Below are 17280 nucleotides of genomic sequence, written 5' to 3'. Positions count from 1 at the left end.
TTGTCCTTAACTGGGGGAATGGGGGCAGGGCCTGGGGCCTAGCAACCCTCTTTGACCTTGGCTTCACCTCATTGCTTCCCCCACAAGCTCGGTTTCCCTGGTGGGCTCATTGGGCGGTTAATTAGCTCTTTGAAGCTCTGGAAGAGGCAAAGTGGCGCTATGTGGGTTTTAGAAATAAAATCAATAAATGACTTAACCACAGCCCAGCTATCTCCTCCGTCTCTCTCCCCTGGGGCCAGCTCCATTCCTGTGCTAGCTCCCTCCCTGCTCCCCGCCGTCAGCTTCTGTTAAGGTTTTGGGGAGTAACAAAGTGGCTAGCTAAGGCACGTCTCTGGGCCTTTCTCCAAGGAGCTCCAGGCCCTGAGATGAGAGAGAGGCTTGGCCTTCAGAAGTGTAGGGAGCTACCTGCCTCTGAGGCAAGAGTGGGGACAGAGGAGAAATGCTTTCCCACCCGCCTTAGGACCCGAAAGAGTGCAGGAAAAGCCCTTTGCTCAAGCCCGTCTGTCCTGTCACTTCGGCACTGGCTCCCTGCCCCCTCAGCCTGGTTGGTGAAAGGAACACCGGTTGGGAAAGGTCAGTGTTCAGGCTCTGGAGAAACCCAAGATTGGTCCGGAGAAGGAGGCAGGATTTCTGGTTAGAAACCTAGTCAGACATAAACAACCTTGAGTTACTCGGGTTGGTCAAGTGCTTCCAGGGTTCAAGATTGATCTGCACACGCAGCACTGGATGGGGAATGAGGGATTGGAGAGGACATGGGGAGGCAAGTAGGTCAGCCTGAGCCTTCAAGGTTTCATCATGCTGGGCTGGGGCTTGCAAAATAAAAGGGGGGTTCCCTGGGGTGGCGTCACTCCAGTGGGGGCCACTGGAGACCCACAAGGGGGTAGTCAGAGAGGTCAAAAGTAATTCTGGGCGCCTGGCTGGTTTAGTCCATAGAGTGTGAGACTCTTGATCTCAAGGTCGTGAGTTCAAGCCCATTGTGGGTGCGGAGCCTACTTTAGAATAAAACAAAGGTTTAAAAAAAAAAAAGGCGATTTCTCCTGGGGCGCCATCCTGACTCAGTTGGTAGAGTATGTGACCCTTAGTTTCAGGGGTCGTTAGTTCAAGCCCCACATTGGGCACGGAGCCTACTTTTAAAAAGTAATTTCTGGGGGCGCCTGGGTGGCGCAGTCGGTTAAGCGTCCGACTTCAGCCAGGTCACGATCTCGCGGTCCGTGAGTTCGAGCCCCGCGTCGGGCTCTGGGCTGATGGCTCGGAGCCTGGAGCCTGTTTCCGATTCTGTGTCTCCCTCTCTCTCTCTGCCCCTCCCCTGTTCATGCTCTGTCTGTCTCTGTCTCAAAAATAAAAATAAACGTTGAAAAAAAAATTAAAAAAAAATAATAAAAAGTAATTTCTGTTTCCTAGTAGAAATGGGACAAATCCCTGTTGAGCCAGTGCCTTGAGCACAGAAGGGCCAGCAAGGCGCTGGTACACCAGGAGGGGCGTCAGAGCCAGCCAGCCAGAAGAGGCTTGGATTCATCTGGGGAGCAGATGAGAATTTGGGAATGGTTGGGAGCAGGTCCCTGGCGGCAGGAAAATGAACTTGTAGGCCATTAGAGGTCAGGGCAGAGGTTTGTGTGGGCAGGGTCCCGTCACAACTTGGGTGCGAGGTGACTGCACAGGGAACGTGGGGCTTTCTCCAGGACTATTGTGCTTCCAGGACCAAGGAGCTTCCTGAGCTCTACTCAGAGCAGCCAGCCTTTGGCGAGTGAGTCCAGCCCCCGCGGCCCAAGATGCTGGCCAAGCCCGGAGACCCGACCCACCCACCTGGAGACAAGGGTTTGGAGGGTGGGTGACCCCCGCAGAGGCACAGCCCCGTGGGTGGGGCTGCAGATGGGAGCATTTAAGGAAGTTTTCTGTATTCCCACCATGCCCGTGTAGGCACATTTCGGTATTTTCCTGATCTTTTTTCTCACTATGAAGCATGGCGGCCTGGGGAGATCAACCCAGTAATGCTGTTTGGGGGCAGACGAGAGCAGCGCTTGGGAGTTGGAAGACTTGGAGTGTAGACCCCACACCACGCTCGTGATTCCAGGGCTGGGCCTGCTGTGGCTCAGGATTTCCTCGGAAACAACTCGGCCTTCCCCCAAGCCAGGCTCTCAGTAACGTCCTGCGGCCGTCCAGGCCTCTGACCTGCTTCCCTGGCCCTCAGACCAGAACACCCAGTTCTTGCTCTCCACCAGCCCGCTGCCCGGAGGCCCAGGCATCCTTTGAAATTGCACAAAGCCTTGGGCTCCTTTTGCTCAAAGAACAAAGCAGGATCCAAAAGGCGGCCTCCATAAGAGTAGGAGGCAGCAGCAGGCGGAGGCAGGAATTTATATTCTTATTTGAGAGTATAAATTGGATGAAGGAATTCAAGGCTCAGAATAGTAAAGCGACCAGCCTCGGGTCACACAGCAAATCAGTGCCGGGGCCAGGGCGTGAGCGGTGGATCGGGGACAGCCAGAGCCTCCAAGGGAAGGTCCTGGAGCTGCCAGGCCATGAAGACGAGGAAGTGGTATAAGGTTCCCGGTGCCGAGGCTCCCACTTTACAGGTGGGGTCACGGCCGTGAACCTTGGCCCACTGAGTCCCTGTCCAGTACTGTGGCCCCAGGTGGGAGGAATGAGTGGGAGAAGGTCTCCAATCACCTGGCAGCTGCATCACAGAGAGACCCAATACCACTGGCCAATGTTACGAGTGGGTGGGGGATGCTGGCTTCTCCTGCCCCTGTGGGCACAGGACTACAGTTCCCAGAGGCCCCTGCTCTGGGCTGGCAGCCCCTAGCCAGAGCCAGCCTGTAATCTGATTACCACCACTCTCGAAAGGTCACTTCAGAGCTCCTTGAAGGACAGCAACAGGGGGGATCTCGGAGTGGCTCAGCTTGGGTGGGGGTGGCGTGGGGGCAGTGGCCCTGCCTCAGGCGACCTTCACACAACCCCCTGGAACCCGGAGTCCCCCGGTCCCCCTTCTCCCAGACACCCAGCGTCCTCTGCTAGCTACACGTCTCCTGTTCGGGGCACCCTGACCCTTGGCTCCTTGCCCCTGTTGCCCCGATATATGACCTTGCTACCCGAGTGCAGACCCCTGCGCCCCCCACGTAAGGCCACCGTGGAAACTTGACCAGAGGTCATCCAGCCGGTGGTTTGCAGTCTTTGGGCAAATGTCTGAAAGAGAAACCAAGCTGCTTGGATGAAGGCGGGGTCTCCTGGCACCTGTTCCCCCCGCCCCCCCCCCCACAGCGCCCTCGGGGGGGTGTGCAGGGGGGGGTGGGGTGGGGGTGAAATCTCCCCCCCCCCCAGGCCCCCAATCCATAACCCAGGAAAAGGACCCAGATCAGGGCAACCTCTTAGCCAAAGTCACAGCCCCAACGGCTCCAGTCAAACCGCAGGCCTCTCAAGGCCACACTGCCTGCTGCATCTTGCCTCTGACCCCGTGAAAGGCAGAGACGGGCACCAAAGACCCCAGTGGGCGAGGCCTGGAACAAGTGGGTCAGCGCAGGGCTGCGAAGGAGCCAGGCTGGGCCTGGCCTGGCTCTTGTGGAGCTCCGCTCTGCTCTCCCTGCCCGTCTCCCTTCTCCTCCCCTTGCCCCCAAAATAGCTCCCTGAGGCGCCCGGCCAAGACCCTCCCATCGCAGGGGGAGGCGGGGCAAGCTCCCCAGAGCCAGGCTTTAAAACCCCAGGCAGCTGGGGATCTCCACTCCCTGGCTGGAGGCACTGCTGAGGCCACCCATCAGTCCGGCCCGCCCTCCTGCAGCCATGTCCCGGCCCTTGTCAGACCAGGAGAAAAGGAAGCAAATTAGCGTGCGTGGCCTGGCCGGCGTGGAGAATGTGACGGAGCTGAAGAAGAACTTCAACCGGCACCTGCATTTCACACTTGTGAAAGACCGCAATGTGGCCACCCCGAGAGATTACTACTTTGCGCTGGCCCACACCGTCCGCGACCACCTCGTGGGCCGCTGGATCCGCACGCAGCAGCACTACTACGAGAAGGACCCCAAGGTGCCGCTCGGGGCATCCTGGGTGGGCAGTGGGCTGGGGACCCCAGCAGGGGACCCGGAGAGCTCCACCAAGCGGCAGCCCTTCCAGGGGTCTGGCTTTTCTGCAGCAGCGGGTTCCTGACGTTGGAGGGTCGGGAACGGTGGGCGCCATGGCCAAGTGCGATGGGGTGCTGGGGCGATCCAGGCAGTGAGACCTGGGGCGGGGGCAAGGCCGGGTGGCGCGGGTCAGGCGGGCTGGGGGCAAAAGGCCTAGCGCTCGCTCAGAGAGCGGAGGGGCTTCCGGTGGTCAGGGAGACCCCTGCGGGTGGTCAGGGCGGACCTGAAATGGAAGGGTGGGTCATTACATGTGAGTGTGGTGGTGCTGGTGCGAGGCTGGGGCAGCTGGGGTGGTGGTAGCGGGATCAAGTGTCTTTGGGGTCATGGTAAATGTCAGCAACCTGATACTCCTGGGCAGGGGAGGGGGAGGGGCAGGCGAGTGGGGCAGGGAGGGGACCCAGGAAACCAGGAGACCCAGCATCCTGGATTCTGGTGCCTCTCTGTCCCCCTTCCTGGGGCTGAGGCTTGAGGATCAAGGGGACCTGGGCCCTGCCAGGACAGAAGGGGGCCGACTCTAGCCGTGAGTCAGTGTGTGTGACCTTGAGTAAATGACTGGTTTCTCTAAGGCACCTTAGCCTTCCCCCTCTTGCGGAGCACTTGGGCTTCTCTGCTCCCCGATTCCCCGCTGGGCTGTTGGAAGGCTTGTGTGCGATGGAAGAGGGTCTCGCCTGTCCTCGGCACCTCAGTCCCTGAGGTAGATATGGCAGCCCCCTTTTCCAGATGAGGAAACGGAAGCTAAGGGAACAAAAGTGATGTGTCCAAAGTCAGAGGAAAGGCTGGACTGGTACCCTCCTGACGGGTCCCGAAGCCTGTGGTGGGGAGAAGAATAAACAGGGACAGGGCTGGCACGTGCCAGGCCCCCGGAGTGGGACAGGAGGTGTGAGAGGCGCTGGCCAGACGCCGGAGGGCTGACCCCTCCCCGACCCATCTGTCTGTCCGGGCAGAGGATCTACTACCTGTCTCTGGAGTTCTACATGGGACGGACGCTACAAAACACCATGGTGAACCTGGCCTTGGAGAATGCCTGTGACGAAGCCACCTACCAGGTGTGCAGGGGGACGGGAGCGGGGTGAGCCTGAGATACTGGGGGACTCATCTGCTGGCCCTTGGCCTTGACCACTGCCACCCCTCCCCCCACCCCTCCAGCTGGGTCTGGACATGGAGGAGCTGGAGGAGATCGAGGAGGACGCGGGGCTGGGCAACGGGGGCCTGGGTCGGCTGGCCGGTGAGTGGATAGGGTGGCAGGGGTGGGGCGGGCAGAAGGGTTCCTGTGTGCCGGGTCCCTGACACCCACCTCCCCGTAACCCCCTAGCATGCTTTCTGGACTCCATGGCAACACTGGGCCTGGCTGCCTACGGCTACGGGATCCGCTATGAGTTTGGGATTTTTAACCAGAAGATCTGTGGGGGCTGGCAGGTGAGCAGCCTCGGGCCCTGGCCTTGTGGGGCCCCAGGCACGATGGAGCGGACCCCCCCCTTTGGTCATCCAGCTCCGGATAGACCCAGAACCAGCCTCAGCCTTGAGAGAAGGCATCCTTGTCCCTTCATCCTGGCCCCAAAGCCTGCTGGTTTTGCACAGGCACCCACACCTGTGCCACCTCTCAGACTCCCACGCACATACCACGTCCCATGGGATATGCCACCAGACCGGGGGTGGGCGCCACCCCAGGGCCCTTAATTTACACGCCGTAGAGGGCCCAGCAGGGCCACTGCTCCTGCCCTACCCACTGCCTCCCGCGGTGTGAGCCTGGGTCTGACGCTGCCTTTCTTTCTCCCCTGGCCTGCCTTGGACTCAGATGGAGGAGGCCGATGACTGGCTTCGCTACGGAAACCCCTGGGAGAAGGCCCGACCCGAGTTCACGCTGCCCGTGCACTTCTATGGCCGAGTGGAGCACACCAGCCAGGGGGCCAAGTGGGTGGACACACAGGTAAGGGTGAGGCCAGGGAGTGGGGGGAGCCCCCAGGGAGGGGGAAGCAGGGAGGAAGAGGCTGTGGAAGAAAACAGGGAGATACGGGGAGAGAGCCTGGAGACTACCGGACCCAGTGCTATTTACCATGAAGGGCACTGAGGCTCGGAGAGGTTAAGTGATTTACTCGAGGTCACACAGCTTGGGTCAGGAGAGGCTGGAGACAGGGTCACAGAGGAGCCAAGCCAAGCACAGGGCCCAGGGGGAGGAGAGAGCCTGCCGTGCGCCACCAGTGCCCTTCCCCCGACCTGGCTCCTTTCCACCCCACAAGACTCATCCCAGAATAATCACGGTGACTTGACTCCCCCCAGAAAGGGAGACAATTAAAACCTTGAGAGAGGAACTGACTTGTCCAAGGTCACACAACAAGTGAGAGGGAGCCTGAAGCCAAACCAGGTGTCTGAACCTCAGACCCAGGTGTCAGAGAACCTCAGTCAGCTCTCTTGCCGTGGCTGTAGGTCATAGGCCTCCAGACGGCTGCACAGAAACCTCTAGGCTTTTAGAATGGGCCATTTGTCGGGCTGTCATTTATGATAAGATTCAGTAGGGGCTCTGGCTGCCCCCTAGCTCTGTGCTCTCGGGCCAGTCCCTTCCCTCTCGGAGCTGCACCTTCCACTCTTTTCCAATCAGGGGCTAAGCTGCTTCGCTGTTGGGGAGAAAGGGCGCCGGGCCTTGGAGAAGTGCTTATGCCCCCAGCCCTGTGGTAGCGGGCAGCTGTTGGCAGCAATGATCGCCATTTGCTAATTGTGGGAGGTGGGACCAGCATTAGTCACTGCTAATTAGCCCAGTGGTCAACCAGGCATATGCCCTTTGGATGGACTTGACGTCTGTGTCCCCTTCAGCCAGGCACCGGGGCCCCCCAGCCCTCTGATGAGTCCAGAGTATCTTCTAGATTGTGCTCGGGCCAGGCGGGCCCGCTCACCCCCATCACTGTAGAGCGGCCCCCAACGGAGCCCCACCTTGGGCTCCAGACTCATCACTGCCCCCTGTAATCCTCGCAGGCAGCCGGGCAAGGTGGGGTGGGGGTGGGTGGGGAGACCCTGGGGGGCCCTCTCTCTATGGATGAGGCCCAGAGAGGTTGAGAGGTTCGCTCACGGTTACCCAGAGTGGGCAGTAGAACCTGGGGCTGGGGGGTTGGTGCAGGGTAGAGACAAAGGCAGGAGTTGTGGCTCTCGGGGGCCCCCCAAGTCACGTGGCAGATACCCAGCTCCTGCCACCACGTCCGACACGCCTGCAGGTGGTACTGGCCATGCCTTACGACACTCCTGTGCCTGGCTACCGTAACAATATCGTCAACACCATGCGCCTGTGGTCGGCCAAGGCCCCCAATGACTTCAACCTCAAGGACTGTGAGTTCAGCCGCCTGCCCGCACCCCTGCCTGCCCCGGCCTGTGCTCAGCCTGGGCCCGACACTGTCCCCACTTTCACCCCTCAGTCAACGTCGGTGGCTACATCCAGGCTGTGCTGGACCGAAACCTGGCGGAGAACATCTCTCGCGTCCTGTACCCCAACGACAACGTATGTCACCTCCTGGGCTGGGGGGCGGGACACCTGAAAGCCTAGGAGAGGGTGGAAAACGGGGAGGGACAGCCTCTGGCGCCCTAGTGACACCCAGGACATATCCTTTGTTTTTTTAAGTTTATTTATTTATTTTTTAGTAATCTCTACACCCCCAACGTGGGGCTCGAACTCACAACCCTGAGATCAAGGGTCACATCTCTTCTAACTGAGTCAGCCGGGCACCCCGCAGCACCCAGGACGTATTGTTGGCTCCTGTCATGTCCTGTTCCCCACCCCAGCCCCCCAAGTACTTTTGGTTCTTTAAGAGGACACCTAAGTCCTGGGGGCAGCGAGTTGGGGCAGGGCACTTTGGGGGACCTGTTCCCTGGCGATGCCGACAATACTCCGGGTCCTCGAATGCCCCCGTCCTCACACCATCCCCTCCACTACCTGGTGGGTGAAAATCCCCTGGGTCCTGGAGGCGGGGGCTGTTCAGAGCGCAAGGGGCTTGGCGTGGGCAGGAGTCCTCCGGCCACGCTGTGGCACCGTCAGAACCCCCCACCCCCCACCCCCTTGACTCAGCCCTGCCTTGAACTGTCCCCAGTTCTTTGAGGGGAAGGAGCTGCGGTTGAAGCAGGAGTACTTTGTGGTGGCCGCCACCCTCCAGGACATCATCCGCCGCTTCAAGTCCTCCAAGTTCGGCTGCCGTGACCCCGTGCGCACGAGCTTCGACGCCTTTCCGGATAAGGTGCCAGGCCCCAGGGAGGGCCCCCCTCTACACCTCCCGTGATGCATGCCATCGCCTCTCCCCTCCAGCCTCAGCCTGCCCCCTCATGTCGTAGATGAGGAAGTGGGGGCTGGGGGTGTGTGTGAGGGTGGCCTGTTCGGGATCCTCAATCGACGGGCACCTAACCTGGGAACCTCCCTCCCCCTCCTGCCCGCCACTGCCCCCCCCCCCAGAGGGCCGCCACACCCGGCTCCAGCCTGGAACCACGCGGAGGGGGCTCTGAAGGGGCAAAGGACAGCGACCATAGCCTTGGTTTGGATCCCAGCCTGACTCCCAACCCCCTCCCCGCAGGTGGCCATCCAGCTGAATGATACCCATCCTTCCTTGGCCATCCCCGAGCTCATGAGGATACTGGTGGATCTGGAGAGGCTGGACTGGGACAAGGTGGGCTCCGGGACCCTCCACCCCCGCCTGAGCCTCTCTGTCTCAGGGTTGCCTTTCCCGGTCTGGGAAGTAGAAATCCGTGAGGGCAGCCCGCACAAAGCAGACAGCAGCGTCAGGCCCCGAGGACGAGTGTCCTAGAACCTGTCCCCCAGTGACAGGGCCCAGGCTCCTGGCCGCACTCTGTGTGTGTGGGGAGCCATAGGGCTCAGGCCCCGGGGTCCCTGACCGCCCCCCTCCTCTTCATCAGGCCTGGGACGTGACGGTCAGGACCTGTGCCTACACCAACCACACGGTACTGCCCGAGGCCCTGGAACGCTGGCCCGTGCATCTGATTGAGACGCTGCTGCCTCGACATCTCCAGATCATCTACGAGATCAATCAGCGCTTCCTTAATGTGAGTGGAGGAGGCCTGGGCTGGAGGGTGCAGGGCTGTGGGTAGAGTGCTGGGGGTACGGGGCTGGGGACCTCGGCTCTGGAGGCCGCGGCGGCGTCTGAGCTCTGGGCTCTCCCTGCGCAGCGGGTGGCAGCCGTCTTCCCGGGGGACGTGGACCGGCTGCGGCGCATGTCGCTTGTGGAGGAGGGCGCAGTGAAACGCATCAACATGGCCCACCTCTGCATCGCCGGGTCGCATGCCGTCAATGGCGTGGCCCGCATCCACTCCGAGATCCTCAAGAAGACCATGTGAGACCCGCTCCCCAGGCCCCGCCCCCCGCTGGCCCCGCGCATCCCACCCCCCTCACCACCTGACCCCAGCTGGCCCTTTCCACAGGTAGCACAGCTTTTCTGAGCATCATGGCCCTGATGTCCAGTACAGTCCTGTCCCCAAATGATCTCCTCTCACATACAGCCACCCCCTCATCCCCAGGCCCCTCTCAGCAAGAAACCAGGGTAGGGCCTCCAGGAGGAGACCTTCGTCCCGCAGGGGTGGGTAGTGACCCTCCAACCCCATCCTGCAGCTTCAAGGACTTCTACGAGCTGGAGCCACATAAATTCCAGAATAAGACCAATGGCATCACCCCTCGTCGCTGGCTAGTCCTGTGTAACCCCGGGCTGGCAGAGGTCATTGCTGAGGTGAGAGGTCACCGCGTGGCCAGTAGGGGTGAACACGCGTCGCTACAGGGACCAGCTGTGCATGGACCCGTAGGTGGGCCACTGCAGGGGGCCCAGTGGAGGGCCGAAATCCACCCTGCGCTGCGTTCCCCTAGCTTTGCATGTGCCTGGAGGAGGGGGACCGTTTTCTTGTTTGCGTGAGGATGCTCTGTGGGCTAACGGAGGCCTGGCTATGGAGGTCAGCCTCGGAGAGGGTCAGGACAGGTCACATCTGAAGCGAGACTGACAGGAGCAGAGATTGTGAGCAGGGCGTCAAGGTCACTGTCTGTCAGAGGAAAAGGCCAGGAGAAAGGCCTGCTGGGGTCCCGTGAGGTCAGCCATCAGAGCTCAAGGTCCAGCGGGAAGATGGTGGTGCCCACACCACGCCCCAGCGGGGAGGCTGGCGAAGGAGGGGTTGTCTGCAGGGGGCGAGGCCTGGCTGACGCCGGAAGGGGACCTTTCTGTGCGGGAGGCTGGAGGAGGGGTGTAGGCGTGACCGACAGCCACCGCCCCACAGCGCATCGGGGAAGACTACATCTCCGACCTGGACCAGCTGCGCAAGCTGCTCTCGTACGTGGACGATGAAGCCTTTATCCGGGATGTGGCCAAAGTGAAGCAGGTACGGGGTGTGGCGACCTGGAACACTGGTGCCAGGGCGGGAGGGAGCACGCTGGAGGCGCCAGCCCCCGGGCCCGGCTCGGGGATGGCCCGCGGGGCCTGTCTCCCCGGCAGCCTTGGGCCTGGTAGACGTTGCCTGGAGTCCAAGGTGACAGGGCATCATCTGACCGCACTGGAAGAGTGCTGGCATTGATTAGCGATGTCTGCCCTGGCGCACGCGGGGATAAAGGTGGCGAGCGAGCCTTCTGTCCGCTCCCTTTCTGGGAAAGAAATGACACTGTGGGATCTCCTGAGGCTGAGGCCCGTTGGTGAAGCTCTCTCCCCATCCTCCCTGCCTTCAGGAAAACAAGTTAAAGTTCGCCGCGTACCTGGAGGGGGAGTACAAAGTCCATATCAACCCCAACTCGCTCTTCGACGTCCAGGTGAAGCGAATTCATGAATATAAACGCCAGCTCCTCAACTGCCTCCACATCATCACCCTGTACAACCGTGAGTGGCAGGGGTGCCCTCTGTCTCTTGGCGCTCCCCTCTGCGTACCCCTCCCCCCGCCCCGTGTACCACGTACCTCCTAGTCAACGTCTCCTTTGGCCTCGGGACAGCTCTTGGGGCATGGACTTACCCCCATTTCATAGACAGGCAAACTGAGGCTCGGAGAGGGGAAAGTGACAGATCGGAAGTCACATAGCAAGCAGTTGCCCAAATCAGGCCTACTGTCTAGGGCGCTGGTGGATAGGTGTCGTCAGGAGGCCAAACCTGGCCCGCTGATCTCTGTTTCTCCACAGGCATCAAGCAGGAACCCAATAGATTTGTTGTGCCCCGAACTGTGATGATTGGAGGGAAGGTGAGGAGCCAGGCCGCAGACCGCGGCTCTGATCCTTTGACAGCCGGGTTGAGGTCAGCCTGGCTGGGTTGCAGGATAAGGGTAGGGGGCCAGGCTGTGGAGCTGACCCCAGACTGTGCTCCCACAGGCTGCCCCTGGATACCACATGGCTAAGATGATCATCAAACTCATCACAGCCATTGGGGATGTGGTTAACCACGACCCAGTGGTAGGAGACCGCCTCCGTGTGATCTTCCTGGAGAACTACCGAGTCTCGCTGGCCGAGAAAGGTGGGGTGCCGCCAGAGGGACGCTTTGATTAGTTCAGTCCCAGGAAGGGGTATTGGTCACCTGTCCCTGGGGTACTTGCACTTGGAAGAAGAATCTGGACAGGACAATGCTCAAATCATGAGGATGTCCCCCCACCCCCACCCCGATGGCGGTGGGGGGTTCGGGCAGTACAGGGTGAAATTATAGGGAAGATTTGCCCTTCAAATCGTGCACACAGTGGGGCAGGGGTGGGGAGAGAGTCCAGTCCAGGTTCAGACCTCAGATGGCCAACGATCACCAAGCAGTGGGGTGGAGTGGGGTGGAGGGGCTGGCGGTGGGAGGGAGATTCAGCTGGTGACTGTGGGAGGGTTGGGGTAGAGGGGGGCTCTGACTCTGGCTGTACCTCGGGCCAGCCTAACTCCACAGTCCCCAGCTGGGGTGGGACCTTTCCTGGAGCTGAGTTTGTCCCCTGCTGCCGCCCCACAGTGATCCCAGCTGCTGACCTCTCCGAGCAGATCTCCACTGCAGGCACTGAGGCCTCGGGCACCGGCAACATGAAGTTCATGCTCAATGGGGCTCTGACCATTGGCACCATGGACGGGGCCAACGTGGAAATGGCGGAAGAGGCGGGAGAAGAGAACTTCTTCATCTTTGGCATGCGGGTGGAGGACGTGGAAAAGCTCGACCAGAGAGGGTATGGGGGTCAAGGGCTCCAAAGTTCACAGTCCATGGGCAGGAGGCACCGAGGAGGTGTGGCTACTGGAGGGTAGGGCTTGGGAGCAAGGGGCATACCTGGAAAGGCCGGCCCAGGCTGCACAAGGTCTCAGTTATGGCCATTAGGGTTCCGGAGAACTTCTGAGATGACGTACAACAAATGAGGTTAACGGCATGGGAAAAGAAAGAAGGAACACAACACTGAAGGAAAAGGAGCAGAAAATGGTATCAATCGTAGGCTATGATATTATTTATTGCTGGAATTTCTGGAAGTAAAGTTGAATTCTTAGCTCCCTGGCAGGCATGGCAAAAGGGGAAAGATGAGCACAATAAATACAGCTGTGCTTGTGGCCAGAGAGGCGGTTCTTCAAAGTAGATATTAGATTTTTAAAAATTTATTAAAAAAATTTTTTTTCTTATCATACAAGCAATATGTGCCCCTTAATTGGAAAAATATGAAACCACAAAGAATAAAATAACAGTCATTCATAATTTAATCACCTGTTTTTACTTTTTTAATGTTTATTTTATTTATTTTGAGAGAGAGAGAGAGAGAGAGAGAGAGAGAGAGAGAGAGCGAGGGAGCAGGGAAGGGGCAGAAAGAGGGAGAGAGAATCCCAAGCAAGCTCAGTGCTGACAGTGCAGAGCTCAACGTGGGGCTCGAACTCACGGACTGTGAGATCATGCCCTGAGCCCAAATCAAGAGGCAGATGCTTCACCGACTGAGCCATTCAGGTGCCCCTCATCACCCATTTTTAAAGCCATAGTCCTTTTTCTTTTCTTTTCTTTTTTTAAATTTTTAAATGTTTATTTATTTTTGAGACAGAGAGAGACAGGTACGAGTGGGGGTTGGGCAGAGAGAGAGGGAAACACAGAATCCGAAGCAGGCTCCAGGCTCTGAGCTGTCAGCACAGAGCCCGACATGGGGCTCGAACCCACAAACCGGGAGATCATGACCTGAGCCGAAGCTGGACGTTCAACCGACTGAGCCACCCAGGTGCCCCACTGTAGTCCTATCTCTACGTGTATCACTATGCGTGTGCATATACGTAGGGTTTTGAAAGTTGGGACTAACACGTGTACAATTTTGAAGGCTGATGTCAGCACTGGTGAGGCATTTTCCATGTTACTAAATAGTCTTTAAACTATTTAAAAATGTTTGTATAGGGTTCCATCGTATGGACATGCTGTAATTTATCCAGTTCCATACTGTTGGACATTAAGGTTGATTTCTGCTGTTTCTTAGTGTAAATATCACTGCGATCTCATCCTTTTATATCTAGGCCCACATCTCTATTTCCTGAAGATAATTATTAGAAGGAGATATATTTCTGAGTCAAAAAAGTATCAGACCGGGGCGCCCGGGTGGCTCAGTCGGTTGAACGTCCAACTTCAGCTCAGGTCAAGATCTCAGGGTTCGTGGGTTCGAGCCCCGCGTTGGGCTCTGTGCTGACAACTCAGCGCCCGGAGCCTGCTTCAGATTCTGCGTCTCCCTCTCTCTCTGCTTCTCCCCCCTTGCACTCTGTCTGTCTGTCTCTCTCTCTCAAAAATAAATAAACATTAAAAAAATTTTTTTAATTAAAAAAAAAAAAAGCATGAGACCTTCTTCTTCTCCCTTCTTCTTCAAGTATGAGTTCTTAAGGCTTTTCATGCATATTGCCAAATTGCTTTCCAGAAAGTTGGTAGCGGCTCACACTCCCACCACCTGCTTCTGAGAGCTGGCATTAAATATTGAAAGGAAATTTCTCCTGTTGGGCTTGACTAGGAAGTTCAGACTTTATCCTTTGGATAGGAGGGAGACAGGACATGTTTTGAGCCAGATCCAACACGTTCAGAAGCAGGCTCCAGGGGGACAATTTTGGGTGTAAGGTGGAGGCCGGACTGCGGGGGGCAAAGTGTAGGTGGGGGCCCAGCGTGGAGGCCGCCGCGCCATCATGCGAGGAGAATGGCCCGCACTGCCAGTGCTGGGGATGGGGGTGGGGGACATTGTTGAGGAGTCGCCCTTGGTTGCCGGTTGGAAGTGGGGAGGCGAGGAAAGAGAGGAGACTGGCCTCGGGGAGGGTTTTGAACCCAGGTGGCTGAGGGGTGGTTGGACTGCTTCAGAAAGCGGCGCACGGGAAGAAAGCTGGCGCCAGGCCAGCGATGGGCTCGGTTGGACGGTCCGAGTTTAAGGACGGTCCGAGGACATGCCCGGTGCTTCCTCCTGGGGCCCGAAGGCGGACGGACTTGGGAAAGGGAACGAGGAAAGCATTTAGGAAGGAAACACACTGGTTAGGAGAGGTGGTGGTGTATGGGAGGGAAAAAAGAACACTTGGTTTGGGGCCTTTGGCTCAGACATTTACCTTTTTGCCGTCTCCAGGCCTCAACTACACAAGGGGGATGAAAAGCTGAGCAGAGAAGGGAGAGGGTCCTCCAGAGGGGTGCAGCAGCTCCAGGGAGGGCCGCCGCAGGCTGGGGCCTGGGTTTTGGCCCTGAGGCTTAGGACTTTTCGGATTTTCTCTGGAGGAGGAGCCAGGAACTCCTGGCCACAGTGCTGACTGTTCTTCCCCCACAGGTACAACGCCCAGGAGTACTATGACCGAATTCCGGAGCTTCGGCATATCATTGAGCAGCTGAGCAGTGGTTTCTTCTCCCCCAAACAGCCAGACCTGTTCAAGGACATTGTCAACATGCTTATGCACCATGACCGGTGAGCTGGTTGGCCAGGGAACCGTGCAGGTGGGGCTGCTGGGCTGAACTGGGCTCAGGTGCCGTATGTGGGGAGGCTAGGTGGGGGTCCTGGGCAATTGGGGCCAGGCTCTTCTGGAAGCAGTTTCCCTCTCCTGGCCCTCGCACACCATCAGGACAGGACGGGCTTGGCCCTTGATCTCATGGAGCTTCCTGCCTCTCTGTTCCCTTCCAGGTTTAAAGTCTTTGCAGATTATGAAGATTACATTAAGTGCCAGGAGAAAGTCAGTGCTTTGTACAAGGTGAGGGGCCCTGGGCCAGGGGTTGGCAAAGCTTTGGTGGCCCTGGATGGGATGTGGTGGAAGCTGGGGACCCCACCGGCAGAATGAACCCAGAGCTCTCCTTTGGCTTGTAGAATCCAAGAGAGTGGACACGAATGGTGATCCGGAACATAGCCACATCAGGCAAGTTCTCCAGTGACCGAACTATTGCCCAGTACGCCCGGGAGATCTGGGGCGTGGATCCTTCGCGCAAGCGCCTGCCGGCCCCTGATGAGACCATCTGAGCCTCCAGACCAGACCCCAAACTGGCCCCTGAGTTTATTTGCAATCCCTTGGGCCAGCCCCAGGTCCCCACCCAGAGGGGGGATACTGGAGTTCGTTCTCTCAGCCTTTTCCTGGAACCTCCCATTTTCCCCCAGTCTCAAGGTCCCAGTGTCCAGTGTGACTAAGGACACTGCTCCCATCCTGTCCTCGGGCTCCCTGCCCCCTCCTATTTAAGGGTCTGACCAACTGCACCCACTCTTCAATAAATTGATTCTCCTTGGGAACCTCCTTACTCCTCTGTCTGTTGGGAAATATTTTTAGCTCTGGGCAGGCACCGCGGCAGCTGCGCAGTCACCGCGCTTTGCCCCCACAACCGGCAGGTGCGTCCCCTCCGAAGGAGGGGGCAGCCCATGGGGGCGGGACCCGAGACTCTCCAGCCTCCTTTCAGGCGTCACCCTCCACGCCTCTCTTCCCAGTGCTGTGTCCATACTAGGTCAGCGGCCTGCCAAGCTGGCCGGGGGCGGGGCGTCCTCCTGGGTGGGGCCCACAGGGGCTGGGAGCCGGGACTTGGGCCGAGGCCTCTAGGACGACGGAGGGTCCACACTGTCCGGGGCAGGACTTGGGAGGGGGAGGAGCCTGTGGGTGGTTGGCGCCTTCTTGACTCCGCCCGTAGCCCCGCCCCACTGCGGCGTTTAAGGGTCTCTGAGCAGGTGGCTACACTTGGTCTAAAGTCTGGGGAGTTAGGGTGGGGGACACTCACAGACGGTCTGGGCTAGGCCAAGTGTTGCCCCCTCCCCTCACTTTGGGGAAACTGAGGACCAGAAAGAGGCTGTTTCTCGGCCTCCTATTACCAAAACTGAGGTGTGGGGGAGGTCCTGCCTCCCCAGCCCTGAGGCAGGAAGGGGCAAGCCTCGAAAGGCAGGTTTGGGGCCGGTGGTTTCACAGTGAGTGTATTTGAATCCAAACAGCCGGAAATGGTTACCGGCTCTCCTAGGCCTGGCTTGTGGGACCCCAACTGCTTGTGGCTGCCCCTCCCAAGTTCCTCCCTGCCCTGGGGGGTGGTGGGGTGGCGGGGGAGACGCACGCAGACCTCCAGTCCCCCAAGTTGCGCAGAACCCACCCGCCGCTTGCAGCAGCCCCTTCCCATCTGGCCCCGTGAGGAGCCAGGCTTCCGGGGCCCCAGTCCCTCCTGTGTGAACTCGGGGCCCCCCCACCCCCCTCCACAGACATCGAGGCCCCGTTTTCAGGTAGCCGCGTTTTCATGCCTCCCTCTCCCACAAGGCCCCTGTCCCCAAAATGTTCCCATCTTGTCCTAGCCCCTCCTCCAGGCTATCACAGAACCCGCTCTCCCCACGCCCCCGATCTCTACCAGGTCTGTGCCCCCCGCTGCCCGCAGGAAGACGCCCGGCCCCGGGTCGGGTTAGCCCCGTGGGAACGGTTTGTCTCGAAAACAGGAACCCGGGCCGGGGGCTGGGCGGGGCGCCCCTTCCCCACCGCAGTCCGCTTCCTGCCCCTCCCGGCTTCCTCTGCCCAACAGCCGGCAGGGCGGGGGGCGTAGGGGCGTCTGGGTGGGGGGAGAGGGCTCTCGGTTTAGATCCCCCCTCCACGTCCCGCGAGGCCTGACCTCCGCTCGCCCACCCTCCGCGCGGCCGGTGGCGCAGCCCCAGCCCGCGGCCCTGGCTTCCCGGGCGGCGCGGCAGGGGAGGGGTTAAGCTGCCGCAGGGACGGCCGCGTGCGGGGCGAGAGGGAGCCCCCGGTGGGGGAGGCGCAGCCGGCGGTGCGGAGCCCCGCGCAGGGGCGGGAGGGGTGGGG

The 17280-nt window shown here is 59.4% G+C and overlaps 1 protein-coding gene across 1 annotated transcript; it reads left to right on the top strand.

Moving 5' to 3' along the window:
• Positions 1-3771: 3771 nt before the first annotated feature.
• Positions 3772-15760, top strand: PYGM (glycogen phosphorylase, muscle associated). The gene is made up of 20 exons (XM_040466110.1): positions 3772-4014; positions 5054-5155; positions 5256-5334; positions 5422-5525; positions 5905-6036; positions 7313-7424; positions 7511-7593; positions 8180-8323; positions 8654-8746; positions 8994-9140; positions 9264-9427; positions 9703-9817; positions 10353-10454; positions 10795-10942; positions 11236-11294; positions 11422-11563; positions 12029-12236; positions 14811-14945; positions 15159-15225; positions 15339-15760. The coding sequence occupies exons 1-20, from the start codon at positions 3772-3774 to the stop codon at positions 15486-15488; spliced, it is 2529 nt and encodes an 842-aa protein (XP_040322044.1). The 3' UTR covers positions 15489-15760.
• Positions 15761-17280: the final 1520 nt, after the last annotated feature.

Source organism: Herpailurus yagouaroundi, unplaced genomic scaffold, assembly GCF_014898765.1.
Source record: "Herpailurus yagouaroundi ecotype Mexico unplaced genomic scaffold, PumYag 569, whole genome shotgun sequence".
Lineage (NCBI taxonomy): Eukaryota > Metazoa > Chordata > Mammalia > Carnivora > Felidae > Herpailurus > Herpailurus yagouaroundi.
This window is presented reverse-complemented; position numbering and strand designations above follow the sequence as displayed.